General features: G+C 37.2%; 1 protein-coding gene across 5 annotated transcripts in view; it reads left to right on the top strand.

Annotated features, from left to right (window-relative positions):
* Nucleotides 1–24,302, top strand: part of LOC311074191 (uncharacterized protein) — a 155,230-nt gene that overhangs the window by 73,712 nt on the left and 57,216 nt on the right. For all 5 annotated transcript variants that reach the window (XM_084100593.1, XM_084100592.1, XM_084100594.1 and 2 more), the window contains 5 exons: nt 1,009–1,108; nt 3,827–3,885; nt 3,982–4,046; nt 18,212–18,352; nt 23,776–23,818. In XM_084100593.1, the coding sequence (XP_083956719.1) occupies nt 1,009–1,108; nt 3,827–3,885; nt 3,982–4,046; nt 18,212–18,352; nt 23,776–23,818 (408 nt within the window). The remainder of the gene's footprint in view (nt 1–1,008; nt 1,109–3,826; nt 3,886–3,981; nt 4,047–18,211; nt 18,353–23,775; nt 23,819–24,302) is intronic.

The raw sequence follows: 24,302 nt of genomic DNA, 5'->3' as shown, positions 1-24,302 counted from the left end.
GCGTTAGATTTGGAGAGTTCGATTCATTAATGTGAATCCATTCAAACTGTCCATTTTGATGAATCATTTTAGAAATTTGGTTATTTGCATTGCCAACTGAAAATTTAAAGTTTCCTTTTGTCATGTTTTAAATATAAATTTTCGTGTATTAAATTATTTTTAGTATTAGTATTAGAAAAAAAATGCATAAAAGGCATTGTTATTATTATTTTTTGTAATATTGGTACGTTCAATAAATGAAAATTATTAAATATTTATTCAGTAACGGTTTGAAAAACATGCAATTATTATTTTAAACAAACAACAACTGCATTGGTTTAAATGATTGTTCCTCTGAAAACAATAGCAAAAAAATAAATACATAAATTCAAAGGTGAAAAAAATATCAAGATTATTTTTAATCAAGATTTTTTATTAGCTGTATCATCCAGCCTTTCTAGTTGCTCGGCCGCATAAATGAATGCTTATTTTGTGAGTTCCCACATACTAAACAAATAGATTTAATTGTGCTGGATTAAAATTGCACTGACATGTCTGTGTCACCTCAAATCATTTAGCTAATAAAAATTATCCCAATGATGCAGCTTGTTTATCGCATAGTGCCTGTAAATATTATTTCAGCTGTGAGCTAGACATGCACCACAAATATCCAGGTCAAGGACTATTGTTCTCTCACACACACATATACACCCTCTCTCTCTCTCTCTCTCTCACACATTGTATCTTGTATCACATTGTACATTGTATCTCATCTCTTTCTCAATTTCAGTGGTCATGACATTAAAAACTATCAATTTGTGGTAAAACACTTTTTGGTTGTGCTCCCCCAAGGCATTTCCACTGTAACCCCTGACAGAAACTACCAAGACATTTGTCATTGCACTTTTTTCTTTGCTTTTGTATATCCCTGCAAATGTCATTTGAAATGAGAATCTATTGGTGGGTTGGATTACATCGGATGCTCTGTGCCGTGCGTCTTACAGCCTGTCATAATTTCTTTGCCCCAAGGTGGCCGTGACATTTGTTGTGGGTTCAGAAGTTCACCAAGAGACCACGAATGACTTCACCCAAATCGGGAAACCTTTTCTAATGGGAACAGTAGCTCTCGGTAAGACAAACCTATCTTATTGTTTTCCCCCCAACATTTTTTTGGACACTTACGTCACACTCAAAAATGCAATTTCATTGCATCAGAAACAAAACATCAAGTGACACATCACCATCCAACAAATGATGCTGTAGCTTCTCTCGGAACAAACTTAATTTTTTCAATGGCTTTTAAAGTCACCACCATCAAATGAAAATGTACAAGAATGTTGCAGTGTTTATTATAAATTATTTATCTGTGGACATCATTTTCTTTAAATGTTTTTCTTTAACTTCCTTCCGTCTTGCAACGACATTTCTTCTGTGATGACATTAGGCAATAAACCCTCCAGTCCAGCAACCTGTCACTCACATGACATCACAGCAGTGTTATTTTAGTATCACTTAAATACCATTATAGTTTTTGTTAATATTTAGATTTTATTTTAATGTTTTATGTTTTCACTTTATTTTAGTTGAAGTTTTAGTAATTTTGTTGTTTTTGACATTTTTATTCGTTTTTTAATGTCTATAACTTTTACTTATTAGTGTGTTTATTTAGTTTATTTTAGCACTTCGTTAAACTAAAAGCAAATGAGAAATGTTGTTTTATATTATTTCAGTTAACGTTTATTTTGTTTGAAGTAACAAAAATGATTTTTCATTGTTTAATTATTAGTTTTAGTTCAAAATAATAACCTTGGATCAGAAACAAAATAAAGTCTCGCCCTACAGTAGGTCACAATAGAGAAGAAAAGCTGATTGCAATTTCCGTTTCATGCCAACTTAACCAACTGGCCATGAAGTCAATTCAATTTGCATTAAGTACTTTATACTTCATTTTGAACAATAAGTCCATTGTTTGGCATGTTTAAACCAAACAAACTTCATTTTTGGGACTATTTAGCTTGAAACGTGTGTTTGTGTCTTAAAATGAATGGCCCTTGGATTTGTATTTTATGTAATGGAATGGTATTCATACATTTTTAAGCTGAACTGAAGTGTCCAGATGCTTTCTGATGCCAGTGTATTCCAGGATGAAGAATATTTTGTTTCTCTGTTCGTGTAGTGTGTGGGCAGTGGCAATGTCAGTGTGTTTGGGTTTAGTGAAGTGAAGTGAAGAGATTTGGAATCTGTAGAGACACCAGTGTGTGTTCATTGCAGCTGGTGTGCTGAGCAGTTAATGAAAGTACCTCTCGAACCTTATCACTGTGACAATGTAGATGTTAGCCAGGAGTCCAGGGAATTCTCTCTCTGTCCCTCTCTCTAATCCTGTTAATTGGCTGCCACACTCAGAGCTGTAAGGTCCTGAGGCAGCCAAACCTTGCTGGCCCGCAGGAGGCTCCTGTCAACAGAACAAACAAAATCCGCCTGCGAGAGTCTCACACATCGCCTTGCTCTCATTTACAGCCAAAGCCACTGCGACACCTTTGAATAGACAGCTGCTTGCTCAACGGCTTTTTTAAAGGGCCCAGCACACGCCCCTGTGGAACCTCCAGGCACCTAATGGGCGTCTGCTTTTAAGGAGTCACAAGGCCAGGCTTTGTTTATAGTGACAGCTAGGGGAGTCTATCTGTCTCTGATCCAGCTGACAAGAAAGGACTAAGATAGCCCGGAATCATACAGGAGCACTTTACAAAAAGAAAAAAGGGGGAAAAAAATGCTTATAATGCATGTCAGCATACTGTGCAGCGGTTACAAGGTAGGTTGTTAGTATCTGCTTGGTTAATGCAGATACTGTAGAATAGGTACAAAAAGTGGAGCAGTCTCACAAGGGCCCACCGTTTGGTTTATTTGTCTGAAATCTGGTTTTGGGCTCTCGGGAGCATCTGCAATTACAAGGGCTCTTACCTTTCGCTGTGCGCCATCTGTTGTAATGTACTGGGTTTAGTCCCCTGCTCCTCGTTCGTATTTATCTTACTGATGATTTTCATTTGGTGCAAGAGAAAACACAGTTGTGACTGTCAGCACTTTTAAGAGAACATTTATAGAACTGCTTTCAATTCCCTAGATTTTTTATAAGAGTTACTAACACTGAGGGTAGACTTTTAAAATTGACCGTTTCATTTAGACTAGTTCTGATTGGATCAGCCTCATTCGAAGCCATTTTAAAATGCAAATAAACTCACAACTGTGACTGCACGTTTTAAATTAATGTGGCAAGTTGCTATATGGAAACTGTAAACAGCCTATAGTTAGTCTAATAAAGAATATTAGGCCTACATGACAGGAGAATTTTAAATTAAATTTATAAAATAAAACGTTAAATGTATTTATTTAACAAGCTTTTATTGTGTTTTTTTTTTTTTTTTTTTGTGGGGGTATTTAAAAAAATGTCTAAAAATATCCTCTATAAGTATTTCATTGCTTACTGCTTTAGTTACAAGTTGTTCCTGAAAAGCTTATATGTGGTTGAGGGAATATTATAGTGTACAATATTTTTGTTTTTAATTTCCGTTTATCAAGCCAGCCAGAGGAATGAACCTAAATGGTGTTTATTTAATTTGATAATTCACTGTAAACGTGTTTCATGTTGTGACATCTAAATTATCTGGTTTTAATAAATTAAAAAAAAAAATCTCTTCAATATGATCGAATCAGCTTGAATAGGTTCTTACACCATCAAAAATCATTTTTAATGGTAAGTTTAGGTAGCTCATTAAGCTATAAATTGCATTTTCAGTTAACAGTGGTTAAGAAATGTCAACAGTATCTTGACTAATATGTTTCTTCCAATCAGGTGGGATTGTCAACGTCATGCCTTTTTTATTTTCTGAAATCTCCCACGTTAAAACACAGGTAATATTATGATAATTAATATCATATTTATCCCTTTTGTTGTGCATTAAACTGTGTCATGAGGATTCTACATTGTAATGCAAGTATTTTGGACAGGTCTTATGGTTCAGAAGAGCTGTACTAGGGGGACTTGCCACATGCACAATCTTAAATATATTATGGTAAGTTTTGATTTATTTATTTTTTATTACAAATATATGAGCTTTTTATTATCATCATTATTAAATGTAGGACATTTAAAGAAATGGCTAATCCAAAATTAAAATTGTCTCCATGTTCTCACCCTCATGTCATTACACATATGACTTTCTTCCTACGCAAAAAGGAATATTGACAAAGCTTTCATTCCATTCAATGAAAGAATATCCAAAAATGACATAAAGCTCCATATAATTACCAAAAAAGCAGCCCACCTGTGCACTATATTCCAAGCCTTTTAAATATAGCACTATATTTTTGTGTGAGGAACTGACCGAAGAGATTTTTTCGGTGAACTATCCTTTTAATGCTTTTTTAATATTATGCACAGTCAACTAAATGGTGTCAATATGAAGCCATCTTCAAGTTCTCTTTTGTTACAAAGGTGATGTGTCCTTCAGTTTAATTGAAATGTAGGACTACTGTCAAGTTCAAAGTTAACAATACAAAGCCCTCCTTGCTCATTTGTCACAGCAAAAGCACTTACCGTTTTTTAAAATAACCCAGAAAGAGCTGAACCAAATGACTTCCATCTCAAGTACATGCAGACGTCCGTGGCTCGTCTCCCTCCTGAGCTGGCCGCTTGTCCTCCATTCCTGATGTCTCTCTGATTTTAGCACACCCTGAAAACCTCTCCAACACACTGACGTTTCATCTAATCATCTGGAAAGAAGTTATTGAGTTACCAATCAGCACTATGTTACTCAGGAGACCCAAAGCAATTATGTTGGAGCAGATGAGATGAAAGGAGACTGATACAGGAGATGAGATCTCATGTCAGCCTCTTCGGAGACCCAGAATGCACTGCTGCACCCCTGCCACTATGGCGGAACTTTGTCTTTCTCTCATATCACTGAGATTTACACTCATCCGCTGATAGAAGACAGTGTTTCAACTTGTGTTTGGCAATGGAAAGCGTCATCTTTCCATTCCAGCTAAATCGATTGTTATCTGAAGATTTGTTTTGGCACATTGTTTACTCAACAGAGACAGGATTGTCCACTTAGAGTGTGTTCACACTTGGCAGGTTTGGTTTGATTTGATTAAAACAAACTCTGGTATGATTGCTCTGTTAGTACGGTTCATTTGAATAAGTGTGAACGCTGCCATTCAATCCCTGGTGCGCACTGAAAAAGTGGGTCTCAGTCCACTTCCAAATGAACTCTGGTGCGGTTTGAATGAAATATATGAACACAACAGACCAAAGACATGAACCAATGTCACAAGATGCGACCATAAAAAGGACAGAATGCTCAAGCATACCTGTTTTTTTCCCCGTCATAGGAGCCATGTTGCCCATTACAGTTTCCATACAGGCGTCGCAAACAACATTTCCTTGCAGCAGATCTTTATTTGTGTGTGTAACGGAGGAATTCCTGGCACTGTTTTGACTCCTTTACACATTTAATAAGCTTTTTTGAGTTCTCAGGTGGTAAAAATACTATCATATCTACGCACATATAACAATCGCATTTGGCCCAGCACACAGCAGTGTTTTCGATGTTCGGTAAATTCGGTTTTTGGTTCGAACCAAGAGAACCGAACTACAAAGGTGAACCCACCACACCCTTAGTTCACCTAATAAAAAAAATCACCGCTATTTTTGAGACAGCAAGTCTTTTTTTAATGTTGTAAAACTTTTCTCTGGCATGCTTCTTCAGGCCTAATTCTGGTACACAGTTTGAGCCACCACAGTAACAGGCTATTTGATTCAGCTTCCCATGTCCTGGTTACATGAGCTCCTGCTTCTTTGTAGCTTTATTAGATTTGCTGCATCTAATCCAGACGTATTTACTCTTTCCTCAGCCAACATGCTCGTTTGATTTAACTGCATTCGGTGTCACCCAATTTAACCGACTGAACTCTCACGCCATCATTTCTGGCCAGATGCGTTTAAGGCCCGTGTTCCAGCACCGTGCAACCTCTGTGAAGGTTTTATTTATTTTTTTACTTGCCATCCATTACATCCACTTTCTTCTGAAGCTCGAAAGATTCAGCCCTCCTCCTTTATGGCTCAAATCGGCATCATGTGGTCTTTTTTTAGAGATATTAGACAGCTACTGCACATCTCGTCTTTCTATCAGCCTTTAGATGTTTCTTTTTCTAAACAGGATCAAGCCCCTTTCATCAGATCAAGCCCAGAATAGATGCAGTTCAGTATCTTACAGCTCAAGTGTGTAATTGTTGATGTTACTTAAAATACTTTCTCTTATCCAAGCTTAATATGCAGAGACATTGTAATTTGTTGGCTGATTCCTGTGAGATGTGTACAAAGTTTGTGTAAAAATATTGACAAGCAAAACTGCATAATTATTTTTAGATAACGTCTTGAATTCATTTTTTATTATTTTTTAAACTTTAGTGGCAAATTGTTTTGTCTTATCAGGACTACATTTAGTGAGTTAACATTGTATTAAGGAGATATATATATATATATATATATATATATATATATATATATATATATTTTTTTTTTTTTTTTTTTTGCATAAAAATATTTAAACATCCCTACAACAAAATAAATAACCTCACGGGCAGCACTCCGGCTTCAAGTGATTTCAATAAAGGCAAAAATGCAAAAAATAATTCTTGGTGATAAGCAAAATTGCATGACAAAATTCATAGAATATATCTTCATTTATATAGTAAGTGTTATTTATACTAACTTAACTTTTTATTGCTTATTTGGTAAGTAAATCTTGTATTAAGGTTTAGGTATTTTTACTTGATTCAAATACCAGCCAACCAACCAATCGACCCCACCAACCAACCCAACCAAAAAGCCTGACACAGCCACATTTCCTTAGCCAATGACATGACTTTGGGGGTGTGACCATCAGTTTGTCTGACTAGTGACATGTACATGTACAAGTACATGGTGATTTTTTTACAGTTCCACTTGGTAACATTAGTAGTGCAGAAATAATTTACTTTAAAAGGGTCCTATTATGCTTTTCCACTTTTTCCACTTTAGTTAGTGTGTAATGTTGCTGTTTCAGGATAAAAAAAGATCTGTAAGGTTTCAAAGCTTGTTTGGACTACAAAGTGATTTTAGTTTTTTTAGTTTTTTGGATTAAAAAATGCTCTTCAGAAACCTATGGGTGACGTCACGGACACTACATCCATATTTTTTACAGTCTATGATATTTACACTAGAGAAGAACTCGCAGTTATGGAGGGGCGGGGCATTTCCCATACACACGCTAATCGCTGCCAGTCACAACACTCTTTGCCAGCTAATCACAGCACATTTCGGACGGAGGGCCTTCATCAAAATCGGCGCGTTCGAGTCAGACAGGGGAGAGAGGTGCTATAACAATGTAAAATATGTTAAAAACAATGTGTGTTTTTTTAACAATCAAGCATGAAAACATATTCTAGTACACCCCAAATACAAAATCAGGACTTCATAAAAGGGCATAGAATTCAAACCCCTTTAAATTACATTGTGTAATGTAATACTGTACATCTACACTGCATAAATTATTTCCAAATTCTTACATAATTTCAACAAGCAACAACTCTTTTTAGATCAATTTTACCGATTTTTTTTTTGTTCTAACCTGTTTCTGAAACAAAAAATGACTTGGCCACAACACTGTGGATTCATTTCAGCATAATTTGCCTCAATATCACACACATCATCTAGATTTCCCAAAGAAATGTAACTCCCATACACTCATTGATAGGGAAATCTGCCCTGTTTAATGTGCTTTTATCAGCACTTTGCATCAGTGCTCTCAACCCAAACTGCTGAAAACTGCAGAGTGATTTTCCTTTTTCTTAGTTTGCCAGCTCATAATTTTATCATCTAATTATCGAAATGAGCATAATTTTATTTTGTGTCTTCTATTGAGTGAGCAGAGGAGGAGAGGTTCTCTGGTTTGCATTGAGATCTTCTGAAGCATAGCTTGTACAGATTAGAAGATAAATCTCCGGTGGCCGCTGGAGAGCGAGGAAAACCGTTTTATGAAGTTGACTGTTGCCTTTTGAAGCAAATGCTTTTCCTTTGATTTTTGTCAACTTTTTTCAACTTTTTTTCAGTCTTTGTTTGAGGCTGATCTTTTATCTTTTTCCTTTTTATCTACAATCACAATATCAACCTATTTTTACTTGGGCACTGATTCTTAACCAGGGGTGCATCTACCCCGAAGCGATACTTTAGGAGGCTTTAGAGGGGGTGGGGGGCTGTCAGAGGTTAAAACTACTGATGAAACTGTTTTTAATTACTAACTGTCGGTATAATTAGTTCGGAACACAAATGAAGACCTTTTTTATGAAATCTGAGAGCTTTCTATCCCTCCATAGACAGCTATGCAACTACCAATTTGAAGCTTCAGAAAGTTCATAAAGAGATTGTAAAACTAATCCATATGAATTGATTTAGTCCAAATGTTCTGAAGAGACTCGATCGCTTTGTGATGAACAGATTGAATTTAGGCTTTTATTCACATTTAAGTATTTATCGACAAACAGAAACGCAGCCGAACCTGCTTGCGAACGTGCTGCGTAACACGCAAGAATGAACCTCATTGGTTCTCGCACGTCAAGCGAACATGCTTGAGCTTCCGTTTACCACAAGTGATGTGTGAATTGATGAATGTTCATATGTGAACCGCTAATAATGAGTTGCTAATGTTACACAAACCATATTCCCGTTCCAGCCACCTTCTAAAAATCAGTATCCTGTATAAACAGAAACATATACCAGGATAACCAGCTTCTCTTGAGACTCCCCTCACTACTGTTACTGGCTAACATATTTGCATATGAAATAGCTAAGTATTACATGTGGAACAGTGGAATTCTCTTGAAAATGAAGCACATTTTAACTATTACAGCTCTCAAGGTTGAAAAGTGTTGATTATAACAATTATATTTAGATCTATAGCATTATATTTAGATCGTGGCATGAAAGGTTGCAGTGATGAGCATGTAGCCGATCACAGACATGTTATGCTATAACAAAAGCTGTTTTTGGACTAACAAGGAAGTTTTCAGTTTTGAAACAGGATATTCTGTTAGTATGATGACCTCTAATATGTCAAAAACTCAAGGAACATTTGATTGCTCAGTTCATGACCCTTTTAAAGCATATTAAAAACACCACATAGACATATAAACAACATTCTAAAACTTGATTTTCACCACAGGGGGTCTTTAATTATGTTGTTAACCCCGAAGTTTTGGACAGTTGTGTAAATTAATATTATAGAAAAACCTTTTGATTTTTAGACATTTGACCTAGTCAGCAGGACTAAGCAGCATTCGTAACTGATAAACCTGCCGTATAACTAATCTACAGTGTATCGTCTCATTTCTGTGTCCTGGCAGCATTCATGCCACTGTTTCATTTAGAATAGAGTTTTGAAAAAGAGACAATGTTTTACAAATAAAGTACATTTCTAAAATACTTTTGTTGAAGACCACAGATTTATTTTAATCTGCTTTGAGGACTGTAATATGTAATATACAATTTATATAATATGATATATACAATATGTGATTGTATTTTACATCGTATTTTACAAATTGTATATTCATTTGTAATATATACAGTAGAGTATCACTTACTTTCACCTTAGGTCATGGCTGCTTCGATCCCCAACTAAACCTCGAAGGAGGTATCTGCTCTGAAACAGTTGTTTCAGTCAGCCGCTGATGTCATCCTCTGCGATAGGGCCTATCGAACGTATACATCACCACCGCAGCGCCTCTCTTGTCAGGCTATGTGTTACATATAGCCATTCTGACATTTAACAAGTCACTCTTTTGTCATCTCTGAGGAACGGCGCTGCTAATGTCTCCTGCTTCTGATTTAGTTTGCTTTGGGTGGCTGCTGTCCTATTGTAATTGAGTCATCAGTGACGGAGCGGTCGGAGTGGAGCTGGCCTGCGGGCACAGCATTAATGAACCCTGCAGCCAGTGCAGCTTGGGCCGTGATGACTATGACTGATGAGTGATTGCTGGTGGATCCCGCCATGCTAGATTTGTCACCAAAATGAGAACCACCCACTCTGACTCCTGCGAGACAGAGCATCAAGAACGTCACACAGCCTGTTTGTCAAATGATTGAGTCTTCAAAACAAGCTCAAAACCATCAAGCTGTGACGCATCACGTCTGAGGAGCACCATAAATCGGACGACGTTTGGAAAGCGACGCCGCAATTGATATGAATGCATTGCCGCATAAACGCCAGCATAGTCCTGATGGAAGTGCGAGGGGGATGAATGGCGCCGCTGTCATTATTAACGCTCGTTAGAGTAAGCCACGGCTTGTAATCATTTCTGGTCGTGTGGAGTGTAAGGACTTTGTAAATCATCCAAAACTCATGGAGTGTCATTAACCCTGAGTGGCTGTGTTAGCAATCTAGACTCCACGATTGACAGACTACTTCACCATCAGGTAACTCACTCGCTCTGTCTTTCTCAGAGGGCCAGTTGAGATACTCTGTTTTTCAGATATCAGTTATTACAAACCTGCTCTTTACAGTTTCTCAAAGTTCTCAAGATTGTTTTGCTTTGCTTCAGGAGAGCTGACACATGTTCTCATTTTCTCTACATTTCAATGTTTATTTTTATTTTATTTTTTTGAAAAGTTGCATATTTGTGCAGTTTTCCCCAACTTTCTCCTCACCACCCTGCTAAAGAAACCAGCTTAGACTTTGTATAGAAGGTGCTGACCAACTTGCAACCAGTTAAAACCATGAAATATTATTTTGGGACATTTGAATGCAAGTAAAAGGCCTGCATTGCCCATGCTTTATATTTTTATTTCTCTATTTTAGAAGTTATGTGTTTTTTTTAACCACCACACTCCAACAAACAAACAAACGCAAAATACCCATATCTAAAAGACAATACAAATCCTAATCAATTATTAAAAAATTTACACCGTTCTATAAAAACAGACTTTAGGATGTTCCATGCATAAGGAGCATAATTAGAAAAGGCTGATCTACCTATTTCTGAATGGAAAATTGGGATCTTGAGTAAAAGTTTGAGTAAAATCTAAATCTAAAACAAATTTCAAGAGAAATATTTAAATTTCTGTACTATTTCTGTGTAAGCCATTATGAAAATGTAAAATGTTTGTGTATTTATATGAGTGTGTATATATAGGCTATGTGTGTGTTTTTGCACAGTGATGAACTCGGAAACGTAAAAATGGCACTTTATGACAAAAAGGTTGCCGACCCCTGATCTAGTATTATAGATACTAGTACAGTATGTAAAAAAACAAGATATACTGTGGTAATTTACCCAGTAAAGCTTTTAAAATAAAAATCAACATATGATTGTTCCTCCTCAAGCACAGAGAAGTCCATTTTGTCATTTCATATAAATTACAGTGATGTGTTCGAACACTTCAAACTAGTAACAAATCCTAAAGCAGCATGCACACATGCGTAAACACTATTGCAGTAACGTGTTACATCCTAAAAATAGACCTTTTGTCTTTTAATCTTTTAAAAATGATTTGTTTTGATGTTTTCTACAAGCTAAATCAATCTACAACCTGCTTACATAGAAAATTAACTTCATAATTGAAAACATAATGGAAAAATGTGTGATGTTTAATACTACATTTTGAACTCCAGTAACCTGTTTTTACTCATCACAGGTCTTGACTGAAATACACAAGGTGTAGTTTATTTCAGACAGTGTGGTGATATCGATTCATAGCCTGACCCCATCCTTGAACTCTGCACAGCGGCGGATAGTCCTGTAAAGCCGGCACGATTGAAAGCGTAGCAGCCACCATGGCTTTATACTGTGTGCCATCATTCTCCTCAGTCATAGCAAGGTCTCCTCTGAACTGACTCCAAAAGCCTCTCTGTGCATTCAGACAGCAGAGTCGATCTTATGTTTATTCTCTTGAGACCCTAGAAGAGCGGGACAGAGAGAGAATGAAAGAGCAGGTGTGGCGTTGAAAGAAACTAAAAAGGAGAAATGAGACCGAAACAGAACCAGATGATAGAAAGTGAATGCCAGTGAGAGATATATAAAGTGACAAATGGATATGGAAGAGAAAAAAGACTTTTCCAAATCCTAGTGAGCTACCTATATAGACCACATTTTAAGGCATCATAGGCAAACATCTAAGATTTTTTCTTTTGGCCAAATTCTTAGGCAGCATCAAATGTTTTCTTTAAGAAGACGGTAATCCCAGAATGCTTTGCTACGAAAAAGTATGTGATTTAAATGAAAAAAGAAATCCATGATGGCAGATACATTTTTCAATTTTAAATAACGGTTCTATTTGAATATATTTTAAAATGTATTATATTCCTGTGATGGCAAAGCTGAACTTTCAGCAGCCATTATTCCAGTCTTCAGTGTCACATGATCCTTTAGAAATCATTCTGATATACTGGAAACTGTTTTAAAACTGGAAACTGATTAAAAAGAAAATTCTAGGATTCTTTGATGAATAGAAAATTTAAAAGAACAACATTTATTTGAAATATATATGTCAGTGTAAAATATATTTAATGTCACTTTTTGCATCCTTGCTGAATAAAAGTATTGATTTCTTTAACAACAGCAACACAACAACATTCTTACTGACCTGGTAGTGAATGGCATTTGGGCAAATATTTCTAATAGATACTTTTCAGTTTAATCAAATAAAAAATGATCTGTGTATTTTTCATAATTATTAATGTATAGCACACCTACATCACAGAGATGCCTGTTTGATTTCTGCATTTACATCTGTGAGATTTATTTTTTGAGTGTTTGCTCATCTAATAATCTAATAATATGTCTAACACGTTTCCTGTCAGATGTTAAATAGACATTTAGAAAATGTCTTTAAGATGTTTATGATTTAGAGTGTATGTAAACCTGCTTTTTCTAAGACGTTTATCAGATGTTTTCCAGATTAGGTGTTCTTTAGCATACACCTTAGACACGTACTTGTGCTTTCTAGCAACATGCTATTATCAAACCAGAGCTATATTTAATGTTTACAAGAATGCATTAGCTGGACAACCTTTATGATGTTGTCAGATTTTATTTGTGATTTGAAATTTGTTCTGGGAAAAAACAGTTTTGCTTTTTTCATTCAAGTAGATACAATGTTTTTGCATGCATATTGCTAATGTGGCACTAAGATTGAGCCGATTTGCCTTAAAGAAACTTCAAACAAATCAGTTGTGAGTCGAGTCTCCTGTGTGCTTTGTGTGAGGAGCGTTATTTGTGTGGCGCACATGTAGAGTGTTCCAAAAATAAAGCTGCTGCCGACTAGACAGTAGATATTGAGGCAGCTCACTAGGTTTTGGAACAGAGCAGTCAAAGAGAATGAGCGTGCTTGTTTGTGCGAGAAAGAGAGAGAGAGAGAGAGAGGACCCTTGTGGGCCAATCTCATCTGTCACAGCCAAGCTTCATCATTAATATGCAACAGCAGCCTGCTGATGCTTGGCATTGACCCATTTTCTCGCTGAAATATCACCGCAAGGTTCACGGTGTGAGAGAGACGCAGACCTGCACATAATCGGCTTTGCGTGGAACACCCAGGTACAGGGGGTCCGCTTGAAAACACAAGCACTCATATCCTGGGATAATGACTTCCTCTTTGTCCGGCATACTTTTTGATTATGAGAGCTACAGGAGTTCAGAAATGCCTGTCCGTCCTCCAAAAATGATAACGACGAAATCCAAAATCATTACACATTTAAACCATGTCCCCTTGCCACATACGTGGCCAGCATATGAAATGTACTAATAGCAGGAAGTCACCTGATGGAACATAACTGCAATAGTATTCATTAGATACACAGATAGTAAGAAGGGAGGGTGCAGTTGGATTTAGTGCATATTTAAAGTGTCAAGATGTTAGTATTCACATGTTAAAGCAACACTAAGGAACATTTTTTACCTTAAAATAATGTTTCCAAAATCGTATCAGTGGTTCATCAAGTCATAACAGGGTGAAAGGCACCAGTGATGCGCGGGTTGATCCAAAATGAGCGGGTACCTGCGGTCACCTGCGGTTACGAGTCATCCAAAAATATTTTTAATGATATTCGGGTCGCGGTCGGTCGGGTCGTTTGAAATAAAGATGCCAATTAAAGGTGAACTAAGTAACTTTTTTTTACCTTAACTGAACAGCTTCGGAGTCATTGGAATGGTTATATTACTTATTTCGGGTTGAATGGTGGTCGTTTCGCACCCCCCTGGTGCCCGTGAGCGGAAAATACGCACTTGCAACTTTGAGCCGGCGGGCCGCCGGCCGCCGCGTCAGGAAGTATCGCGTGATATCAGGTCTCGCGATGTAAACAATTGCTTTACGGCCAAAAGAAATCTGCTAAAATGCTGTCATTATTGCGCTCCCTCATGCTGTCCGAACCCGAATGAAGAAGACGTTTTATGTCCCATCTGCTTTGATGTCGTTGATCTATAGCCTCTGGTGTCTGAGAATCACCAACGAGTTTTTACAACAGTGTTGTCAAATATCTATTCCGAAGCTGTGGGGGGAGCTCTAGAGAGAAACCTGCGAGCAAAAAGCGAGAATACAGCGAAGAAATCCCGAAGCTACTGAGTGCTGCTTTAAACCTTTGTAATTTATATAGTACTAGACACAATTTTCTATGAAATACATAGGCCTACACTTTATTGGCTGAATAACAGGCAAGAAGTACGATGATGCACAAGCTCAGTCTGCAGGTAGAGATGGAGGCGGCAAGAGAAAAGGTGAAGACTGGGGAGTGGAAGCTTCGCAAATACACAAATAGAAAGAGCAAAGTGTGGGAGACATTTGCCGAAACAATGAAAGATGATGACCAAAGTGCTGGCTTTGTCATGTGTACTTCTTGCGATGCTATTTACACATTTGATAGCCACAAAACTGGCACGACCAACCAGGCACGGCACCTGGATTCCAGTTTTGGATGGGCCAGACCAATTGTGGGTGGGCCTTAAATTAAAAACGTTAAATAAAAAAATAAAAAAACGTTATCCAATCACTGCTTAACCTAATAAAAAAATATGGACTAATATAGCCTATAAATGTTATAAATGTTATATTATCTGTGCGTATACATAATATAGATTTTAATAGCTTGATGCTCTTTAAATATTTTGTTGCATTGTTAAAAGTCTCGGTGCATAGGACGGACCTATCCGCGATCGCTCTCCATGGTTCTGACCAAAGAAGAGCGCTTTGGAATCTCCATTACGCATCATACACATCATACCTGGGCTGCATTTTCCGATAACATTGTCTCTTAGCGCGCTACGAAGACTCTTAAGGTATAACTTATCTAAAGGTATACTACCACTAAAGGTATATCATTGCTAGGCGTCTTCAGGGCTATCATCCACTCGCGAGGCAGAGGCGCTGGCACCCTCCTAGCAACGGCGCTGTTTTTGGTAAAACATGATTTTGATGACTTCATTAAGTTTTGTTTTATAGAAAACTCTTTTTTAAAAGATTTTCGTTTTGTATAAATTGTATCTTAATTTTGATCAATGTTTTATCAATCAATTGCCCGTATTTAATGAATAAGAAGCAAATATATAGCAGACAATGTAATAAGGCGCCGCCACGATCACTTGCATTGCTTGTGCTTCACAATTTTGAGAAATATAGGCTATATATTACAGAAAGCTTGAAATGTCTACTTTTAAATGAAAATATTCAAACCAAAATAAATAGGCTACTCTCTGATTATGTAATATATTATGTAATCTCTGGCCTTCATGGCGAGTCCGCATCGTCAACTTCATCTTTGCAGCGACACAGAAAACACCAGTTTATTACTAAACAATTAAATGTCTCCTTGCTAATTTAGACACATTCATAATCATTACTTTAACCGGTTCTTTGTGGCAAGCTTTATGCGTGCGGTCATAACGCTTATCATCCTGTAGGCTATAGCCTATTTAAGTAATTAAATTAATATAAAGGGGCGATTTGTCCACGAATGGCTTAAATGAACAACTACTAGTCGACTAGAAAAAAAAAAATTAGTCGGAGGCAGCCCTTATTCCACATATTTTCGAACCAGCAGGCCATTCTGGGTTGAGCGAGCGACCCTGCGGAATGAGCGAGCGGAGCGGAATATTCAGAAATGCGCTCTCCGCTCACGAGCTCTGATCGGAACAAACCCGAACCTCACTGTCTGCTGAACTTGCGCAGAAACATCAAAATAGACATAGCCAGCTTTTTAAAATTGTTTTTAAAACTAAACATTTAGACTATTTTACAAATTATGAGCTTATTGACGATTTTTTATAATTCTTGACAAAATTAGAATATTAATTTTTGTTCCCAATGACGCTACGATGAGCATTTACTACTTTTAAAAAATGCGGGTCAGGAAGCGGGTCGGGTACAATATTTTCTTTTTCTTTTTTTGCGGTCCGAGTTGCGGGCGGGTTAGTTGAAAACGTCGGTCGGGTGCGGGTTGTTTATACATTGACCCGCGCATCACTGAAAGGCACTTCTGGATTCGCTTTGCAGCCCTATATCTGCTATAACCACACCATGCAAGTTTGGTAAACGGGTCGCGTTTCTGTAGTTCGAATGAGACATAAGAAAACTACAAATTTGACTTGCTTTACGTCAAGCGTTAATAGTCATTATTTCGTTTTCCTTTGTTTCTGATGTTGCAATACATCATACTTTCATGAAATCATGCAACATACTCTACCTTGTCAGTGGACATCGTTCATCCAAAGCCGGTGCTAGATAAACAGCGAGTGTGCGTGCGACGGTAGGCTGCGGGCGGCGAAATTTTTTACGACAACGGTAATGGACAATTCCACTTCCAACCTGTAGGGCGACCGAAGAGGAAAAGTTCCTTTGTGTTGCTTTAATATAATCTTTAAGTGGATAGAGGATGGACAGATTTGGATTGTGGTCCATGATGGAGGGCTCAAGAATGCTTAAAAATGTAATACAAGTGGGGTGGAGGGATGCTGCAGGTGTTGTCACAGGAACAATCCTGTGCAAGCAACCAATTATATATGCGTACACCTGTCTCGTGATTGGCAGGATTAGATGAATACGCTTCCAAAACTTCATTAAATTGCGAAAACATGTTGGATGCACGTTTATACATATTATTTACATGTTTATACATATATTATTCATATACCTTGACAAACGCCACTTGTCCTAATAATAAAATGTGCTCGAGAGTGTGCAGTTCTGTTTTCTTTTCATTAAGGATGCACATGTTTAAGCACAGAGCTTTTTCTGAAGAGTGTGTTGAGTACTTCAGCATTAATAATCAAAGCATTTGAGGGAAAGATGTTCTCACTGCATGAGCACGAATGGCTGTAGTGACGTCTTCCTGTATGATGTATGGAATTTTTTTCTTCCACTAGCATGTAATATGCATTTGTGGCATGAAAACGTGGGAAATAGATAGGTACATCTATGGACATATGCTTTTTTTTGTTTTCCTTTTTTTTTTAAGAAGTCTCTTGTACATATCGAGGCTGTATTTATTTGATTTAAAAAAATACAGTAAGTTGTGAAATATTACAATTAAAAATTTTAATTTTAATATATTTTAAAATGTAAGATATTCCTGTGATGGCAAAGCTGAATTTTCAGCATCATTGCTCCAGTCTTCAGTGTCACGTAATCCTCCAGAAATCATTCTAATATGCTGATTTGATGCTCAAAAACATTTATTATTATTATCAATGTTGAAAACAGTTTTGCTGCGTAAAACTTTTGTGGAAACCATGATGCATTTTTTTCAGGATATTTTTGTAACATTATAAATGTCTTTACTGTTTACTATTTTGGTAAATTTAATGCATCCTTGCTGAACAAGTTTTAATTTCTTTCCAAATAATTCACTAAGTGAAGAGTATATAGTAAGAGAATTGTTTTTTTGTATATTTAGTATATGTATTTTATAGTGATTGTATGTTTTATTTTGTGTACTAGTATATTGACATAAACATATTTTTCATCATTTGTGTCACTTGGCATATACAAACATATATATTTTGCAGGTATTTTATGTATTTATACCTTTAGTATAACATAACATGTTATAGTACGTAACAATCTAAAAATATATATGTATGGTTTGAAAATATCTCTCTCTTTCTCTCTCTCTCTCTCTCTCTCTCTCTCTCTCTCTCTCTCTCTCTCTCGCAGGTGTTGGGCAGTTTTAGAGATTGTTCCCCAGATGGCTGTGGAGACACTGCTGGAGGAGAAACTCTTAAATAGGAGTGCAGGACAAACAGAGGCGACTCATCCAGTACACACATTTATCTACTCCAACATCTCCCTCGAGGAGTGAGTGCATACATGCACATGAACATACAAACATCGGATGCACATGCATTGAGGTTATTGTACAATGTCTCAGGAGACGTGTTTTCACATGTTGCTGTCATGATTCCCTTACTTAGTGTACCAGGTGCTGTTTTTCATGGGCCAAAGTCTTTTTTAACAAACTCCAGTTCTAGTTTCTCTGTTTGTGAGAAAATAACTCCAAGGTTTGCTGTGCCACTTTAGCTCAGTGAGATGTTGTATTCTACTGTTATACATGTGCTTTTAAAAGCACATCTTCTCCCTGTAATGCAAGATGGCAGATAACGAATTAGAACGCGTTCGGGTTGCAGTCACGAAGAATTACAGCTCAATAAAACAAGTCGCACAATAAATGACAACGCAAGTCAGTCTGAATGTGAACATCGCTCACACTCTTTTAATCGCTGTCTCCTTGGCTTCATCTGTGACGGGGGAAATGGAGAACATCCTCGGCAGGAGTCTTTTTTTAGAGATTCATACATTACAGTACTTGTTTATGTATGAGGCTTGTATTAATATTTAAATGAGCTCCGTTCAGATGGGTGTCATGTGTAATACAACCAGATAGATTTCTGGCCCTAATGATTCAGAGTTGTTTGTGTGACGGTGGATAGAGTAGCATGATTAGACACGTCAGTCAGCGCAGAGGTGGTTTCTTTGCTCCCAGATGCTTCCTCGTGCAGCCATTTTCACCCCGGCACACACCTTGAGTGATGCGCCGAGCATCGTATGATTGACTAAGCAGCACTTAAGCAGGTGAGGACCCTGTAAATAAGCTTTTCCCTCCGAAATGATCTCATTTTAGGCCCCTCCCTCCATCCTGAGCCCTCTGCGGATGGATTCTGCCACCTGGAGATTGCGGAGTTCTGCTTTTCTACATCCCCTCCCATCCGGTGTTTATATCAGCCGGGTTTGTTGAGGTAATCCGGCCAGCTCCAAACTAGCGGAAAGATGGAGTTAGGGAAATGGATTTCTGGAATAAAATGAAAGTGTGTTTTGGGCGTACGTGTTACTCAGATGTAACACTTGACAGGGAATTCATTGAGCCGCATAACTCTGTTCACTCATCTGTTGGGGTTTTTGTTTAGTAAAGCTTTACTAGACTGCAATTTTACTGAAGGTCCTCCTACTCTGTAATTTACTTTGAAAGCCATTGTTGGCGCTCTTAAAAGAATAATTGGTGAAGACTAGCACTATTTGAACTATTCAAGGAGTATCTAAAGGTGATGTATCAGCCGTAATTTAGAAAACACAACATCAAGGGGAAAATTGAAGGCTTGCTCTTAAACATGCCCACCACTTGACTTTTATTTCACACAAAATATTTCCTTTATGTTCGCAGTGAAACAGATTTTCATGTCAGTATTTTGACAGTTATTTAATTTAGCTGTCTGCGCACCTCTGCTTTTTGAATATGTGAATGTTTTCTTAATGACGACAGGTGTCAGGGGTAGTTATGAGAGGGAATGATGGGACTCTGAGCGAGAGATCCGCAGAACAACAGTGGCCCCTGGAGGTTAAAACATGTACTGCATGAGCCTGGTCTGCTTAAGCTTCATTATCAGGTGCATAAATACCTTGAAAATAAAATCTGCTGAACTTCACAGCATATGTGATCAATCTTGTAAATTATTGCTTGCATGTAAGTACGTTGTTATTGCTTATTGCTTGTATTAAGCATGTAGTATAAGATGCATCTGTGAATGCATGTTATCTTTCGTCCAATTACACATAAATCAATGTGTAGCTGCTTGCTTTCGGGTTTCAAGTGCTTGTTTACGAGTTTATCCTGGAATAAGTACCTTATTCATCATCTGTCATTCTTTACTATGGCCATATCCCCTTTCTTTTGCTCTCTCTCTTGCTGTCATTCTCACTCTCAGCTCCAAACCTACAACTCTCTAATGAGTAAAAGCCTCCCCTCAGGGCTGCCATGTGTAGTGAGATTCTCTAGAGGCTCTCCAAAAGCTCTAGTGGTAGATTTCATCTCATGATAGGCTTCACATTCAGTTTAGGCTTTCATTTGCTCATTCGATTCAATTAGCCGTTTCATATAGTCCCCCAACAGCAGAACGGTCTGTGCGTTTGACTCCTTTGCCTTATTCAAATGTGCACACAGTTCTCTAAGTTTTTGCCTGCACTACAGAAATGTCACAAAGACCTGGGGACAATGCGGTCCACACCTGGGTGTGAGGACGCAAGGGATTTCGGTGGGAAATGTGGGACATTCTGTCTCCCGGGCAGAACTGTTGAATTTTTTGAAAAATGGAGGTCAGAAAGGAAACGTTTCACACAATCCTTTGGCTGCAGAGAGGAGGACTCCGGGGAGTGGGAAGAAAGAAATAATTAAAGCCACAGTTACAGAGAATGTCATTTCCACTGCATTATGCGTCTCTTTTACAAAAGCCGGGGTTAAATATTTTAAAGGCCTGACTGGATCTCATCTGGCAGCCTCCATTATTGAAACCGAAATATACTTAAGCAGGCAGAGGCATTACCCCCACAGCTAGAGGGTCAGCCTGCCTCAGACGTTGCCTTTAAGAGGCCTTACGTTTGATAACCTCTGGATTCATTGATTATATACTGCTGATGGATTCTAAGCACTGACTCAGAGCTTTTCTTTTTCAATTCAATTAAAGCACTATAGGGGAGCTACTCGATATTTCTTCCACGCTGGCAATTATATTGTCAGCTGTGCGATTGATTTGTCTACAGTCGTTAAGACTTTTTTACAACCCGAGCAGAGGTATTTTCTATAATTATTTATTATTTTTGGACTGAATTTGATAATTCCATTGCTCGTATTGATCTGCTGTCCTTACCTTGGTTGTTATATACATGTGTGCCAGTTTATGTAGTCAAAGAACTTAAGGATTTATTGGGTGATTAAAAGGGTATTAATAAAATACTCCTTTTCAAGGTTTAGCTGGATTAGCACTACCTATAATTTTCCTATTCAAAATTAGCTTTGTATTTTGATGAAACAAAATGGTTTGTAATGTACTGGATGGACGTATTGACAACATTTAAATGTAAACATTATTGCATATTTACAGCTAAAGAAAACTTAAAATATTTACGATATTTGTAAAATTGCCCTTTTACCATTTTATACATACATTTTACATCCCTTAACCCTACCCCCAAACTCAAACAAAGCTATTTTATAGAGAATATAAAAAATAATATATAAATGTAATGGGCGAAATTGTGTACGAAAATTTCAATTTATAGCATTAAAAAGATATTTCCAGTTGCTAATCCCACTTCTACCTCTAAACCTACCCATAACCATTTCTTAAAAAGATGTACAGTTATAAAGAAAGACATAAGGCAAGTCACATTTATTTATATAGCGCTTTATACAATACAGATTGTTTCAAAACAGCTTTACAGCCATAACAGGAAAATGATGCATTTCGGCTATTGTTCAGCTGAAGTCAGTTCAGTGTTGATTCAGCTCTGTTGTAAAGATCATCAATTACTGAATTAGTTCATTAAATCTATAAAGCAGTTCTGCATCATCAAAACATTATGTCATCGTTCAGCTCTCATACAGCAGTGTCAGTACAGTCAGATCAATAATATTGTTGAATATTAAGTGTCCCCAACTAAGCTAGCCAGAGGCGACACAAGTGTAATCACAATAATTTATTTATTGCGAAAATGTCAAAAGCATTACCAAAAATAGTTCAGATGACGATGTGTTGCGGTCGTAGTCCTCTCTGGTGGCAAATAATAGTTTTGTATGAGGTACACAGCAGAATTGAAGTTATTAATCTCTGAAAATGTTATCCCTATCCACTCCGTGAAGGTGCGCATTTCTCATTCAAATGCACATCAACTGAAACACAGCATGTCACAATCGGTGATAAAGCAGGCGAGAGCCATTGAACGTTTGATACCACTGCCGGAAAACGTGTCGTAAAGCTTGTTGAGGCAGCATTTTTGTCAATTATAACAAGTACGGGAAATTAACGTTTCACAGTTTCTGCTAAGAATGGAGATGAAGATCGCTTAAATTTGGGTTGTTCCTCACATATGGATTCTAAATATTTGGATTACAGCACACAAATAAAACGTATTACTTTTGTAAATTTGTAAATACTTTTGCATTTTTCGTGTATTTTATGGTTCTATTGTCAATCACATGCTTTGTACGTCTGTCAAGTTTTTCATATGTAAATTCACGTTGTAGTGCTGTCAGTATAGTACGTTGCATTGTCTACTGAAATCTAAATAAACGTGTGTGTGGTAGAACCACACTTTATGTAAAAATGCATACGAATGCTCAGGAGATCATATTAGAAAGAGACATTTTTATTATTTATTATTTGTCTTTTAAACCATTTCAATTTGTTAGTTTTATTTTTTCCAAACAATTTTTCTAGTTTTTTTTTTTTTTCTAATTTTCTTAATAAACATTTAGTAATGGAATAATATTATTATTATTTTCATGTTTAATCATGTTAAAATTTTCAGCACAATCTAGTGTTATTGCTAGTCAGTGGCATTTTTCTTTTTTAATGCTGGCAGGTTATAAAGGTTTCAAGTGTTAATATATAATTAAAAATTGTAACAGTTTTTATTACAGACTTCCTTAGGTGTGCCGTACGGAAGGATAGAGCAGCGAGTTTCCATTGTATTATTTGACATGCATCTACCCTTTGGTTGAAGTTGAAACGTGAAAGCATTAAGTCAGTGCTGTCCCTCATTTCTGGCCTGAAGCAAAGCACTTGCCAAACGATTTTCTGGCCAACGAGGAACAAAACAATGTATTTAAGGGTAGTTCTGCCATTTTTACCATGTATGTGGTCAAATCTCTACAGTTTTTTGTTTTTTTAGACGTAACCTCCCTGATGATTTGAAACTGGCCAGACATCGTGTTACTGCAGGCTTCCTCTTTCCAATAGCAGATTAATACCTCTGAAATACAGCCCTCTAGTTACAAAGCCACCAAGAAAAAAGACAAAAAATGATTTGAATTTCAAAGACACAGGGACTGAGCCAAAAGCAAGGACTTTATAAGACACAACAGTGAATGAAAATGGAATGGAGAATCAGTCCACACATTCCCAGAGGGGTGACTGTTTGAAAGATCGGAGGTATATTTTACCCTGTGGACCAAACCTAGAAAAGTTTTTAACGGAGGCTTGTAACGGATTCACTCCATGCTCCACATGTAGCAACCTTTTGGCCTTTTTGCCTTTAGGCTTTTGACCGCTTAACTGAATGTTCTTCAGTGTGACTGGAGTGATAAAAGAACTGAATTTTAGTGTTGTAGTCAAAGTAGCGCTCATTTGATAGTAATACACATTACTACGCTTACACCACACTTATAATAGTGTTACCGGTCATATCTTATCAGATCATTTCATTCTTTTTATGCCTCTTTTTCTTTGCAGGTCAGGAAAGGCTGGGGAGATTGCGACGATACCACTAACCAAGGTAAATTAAATCATGTTCTTTTCAGAATCTCGAATCCAGATTTACTGACCTTGTAATCCGGTGAGAGAGAAATGGATTGAAATGTCTGTAGTGCTTTGCATACATGACAGGCCAAGAATAAGTAAATATTAAGATGCTTCTCCTGTGTTTAAGCCATTGAGTGTAGGGGCTTTCTGATATCATGTGCTGTAGAGTGCTTTTTGACTTTCAAAGTTCAAGTGTTTTGCAAGTACTGTAAGAGAGGCTACTGCATGGCTTGAGATGCTATAATCAAATGCGTATGTGATGGGTTCATGTCTGAATCACAGATCATTACTGACGTCTCCTGTTGACCTCTTGATTTGTTGAAGCTGTGTTTCTTTTGAACTCTCTCTCTTCACTTTACCAGAGAGTAGCATTTAGATGGCATTTAGATGCTGAACATCTATATGTAGATCATGCGAAGCATAAAAACAAACCCACCCCAGTTTTATATTATATCACC

This window comes from Abramis brama, assembly GCF_963993115.1.
Source record: "Abramis brama genome assembly, chromosome: 23".
Classification (NCBI taxonomy): Eukaryota; Metazoa; Chordata; class Actinopteri; order Cypriniformes; family Leuciscidae; genus Abramis; species Abramis brama.
The sequence above is the reverse complement of the archived record's forward strand: the minus strand, read 5'-3'. Positions and strand labels throughout refer to the sequence as shown.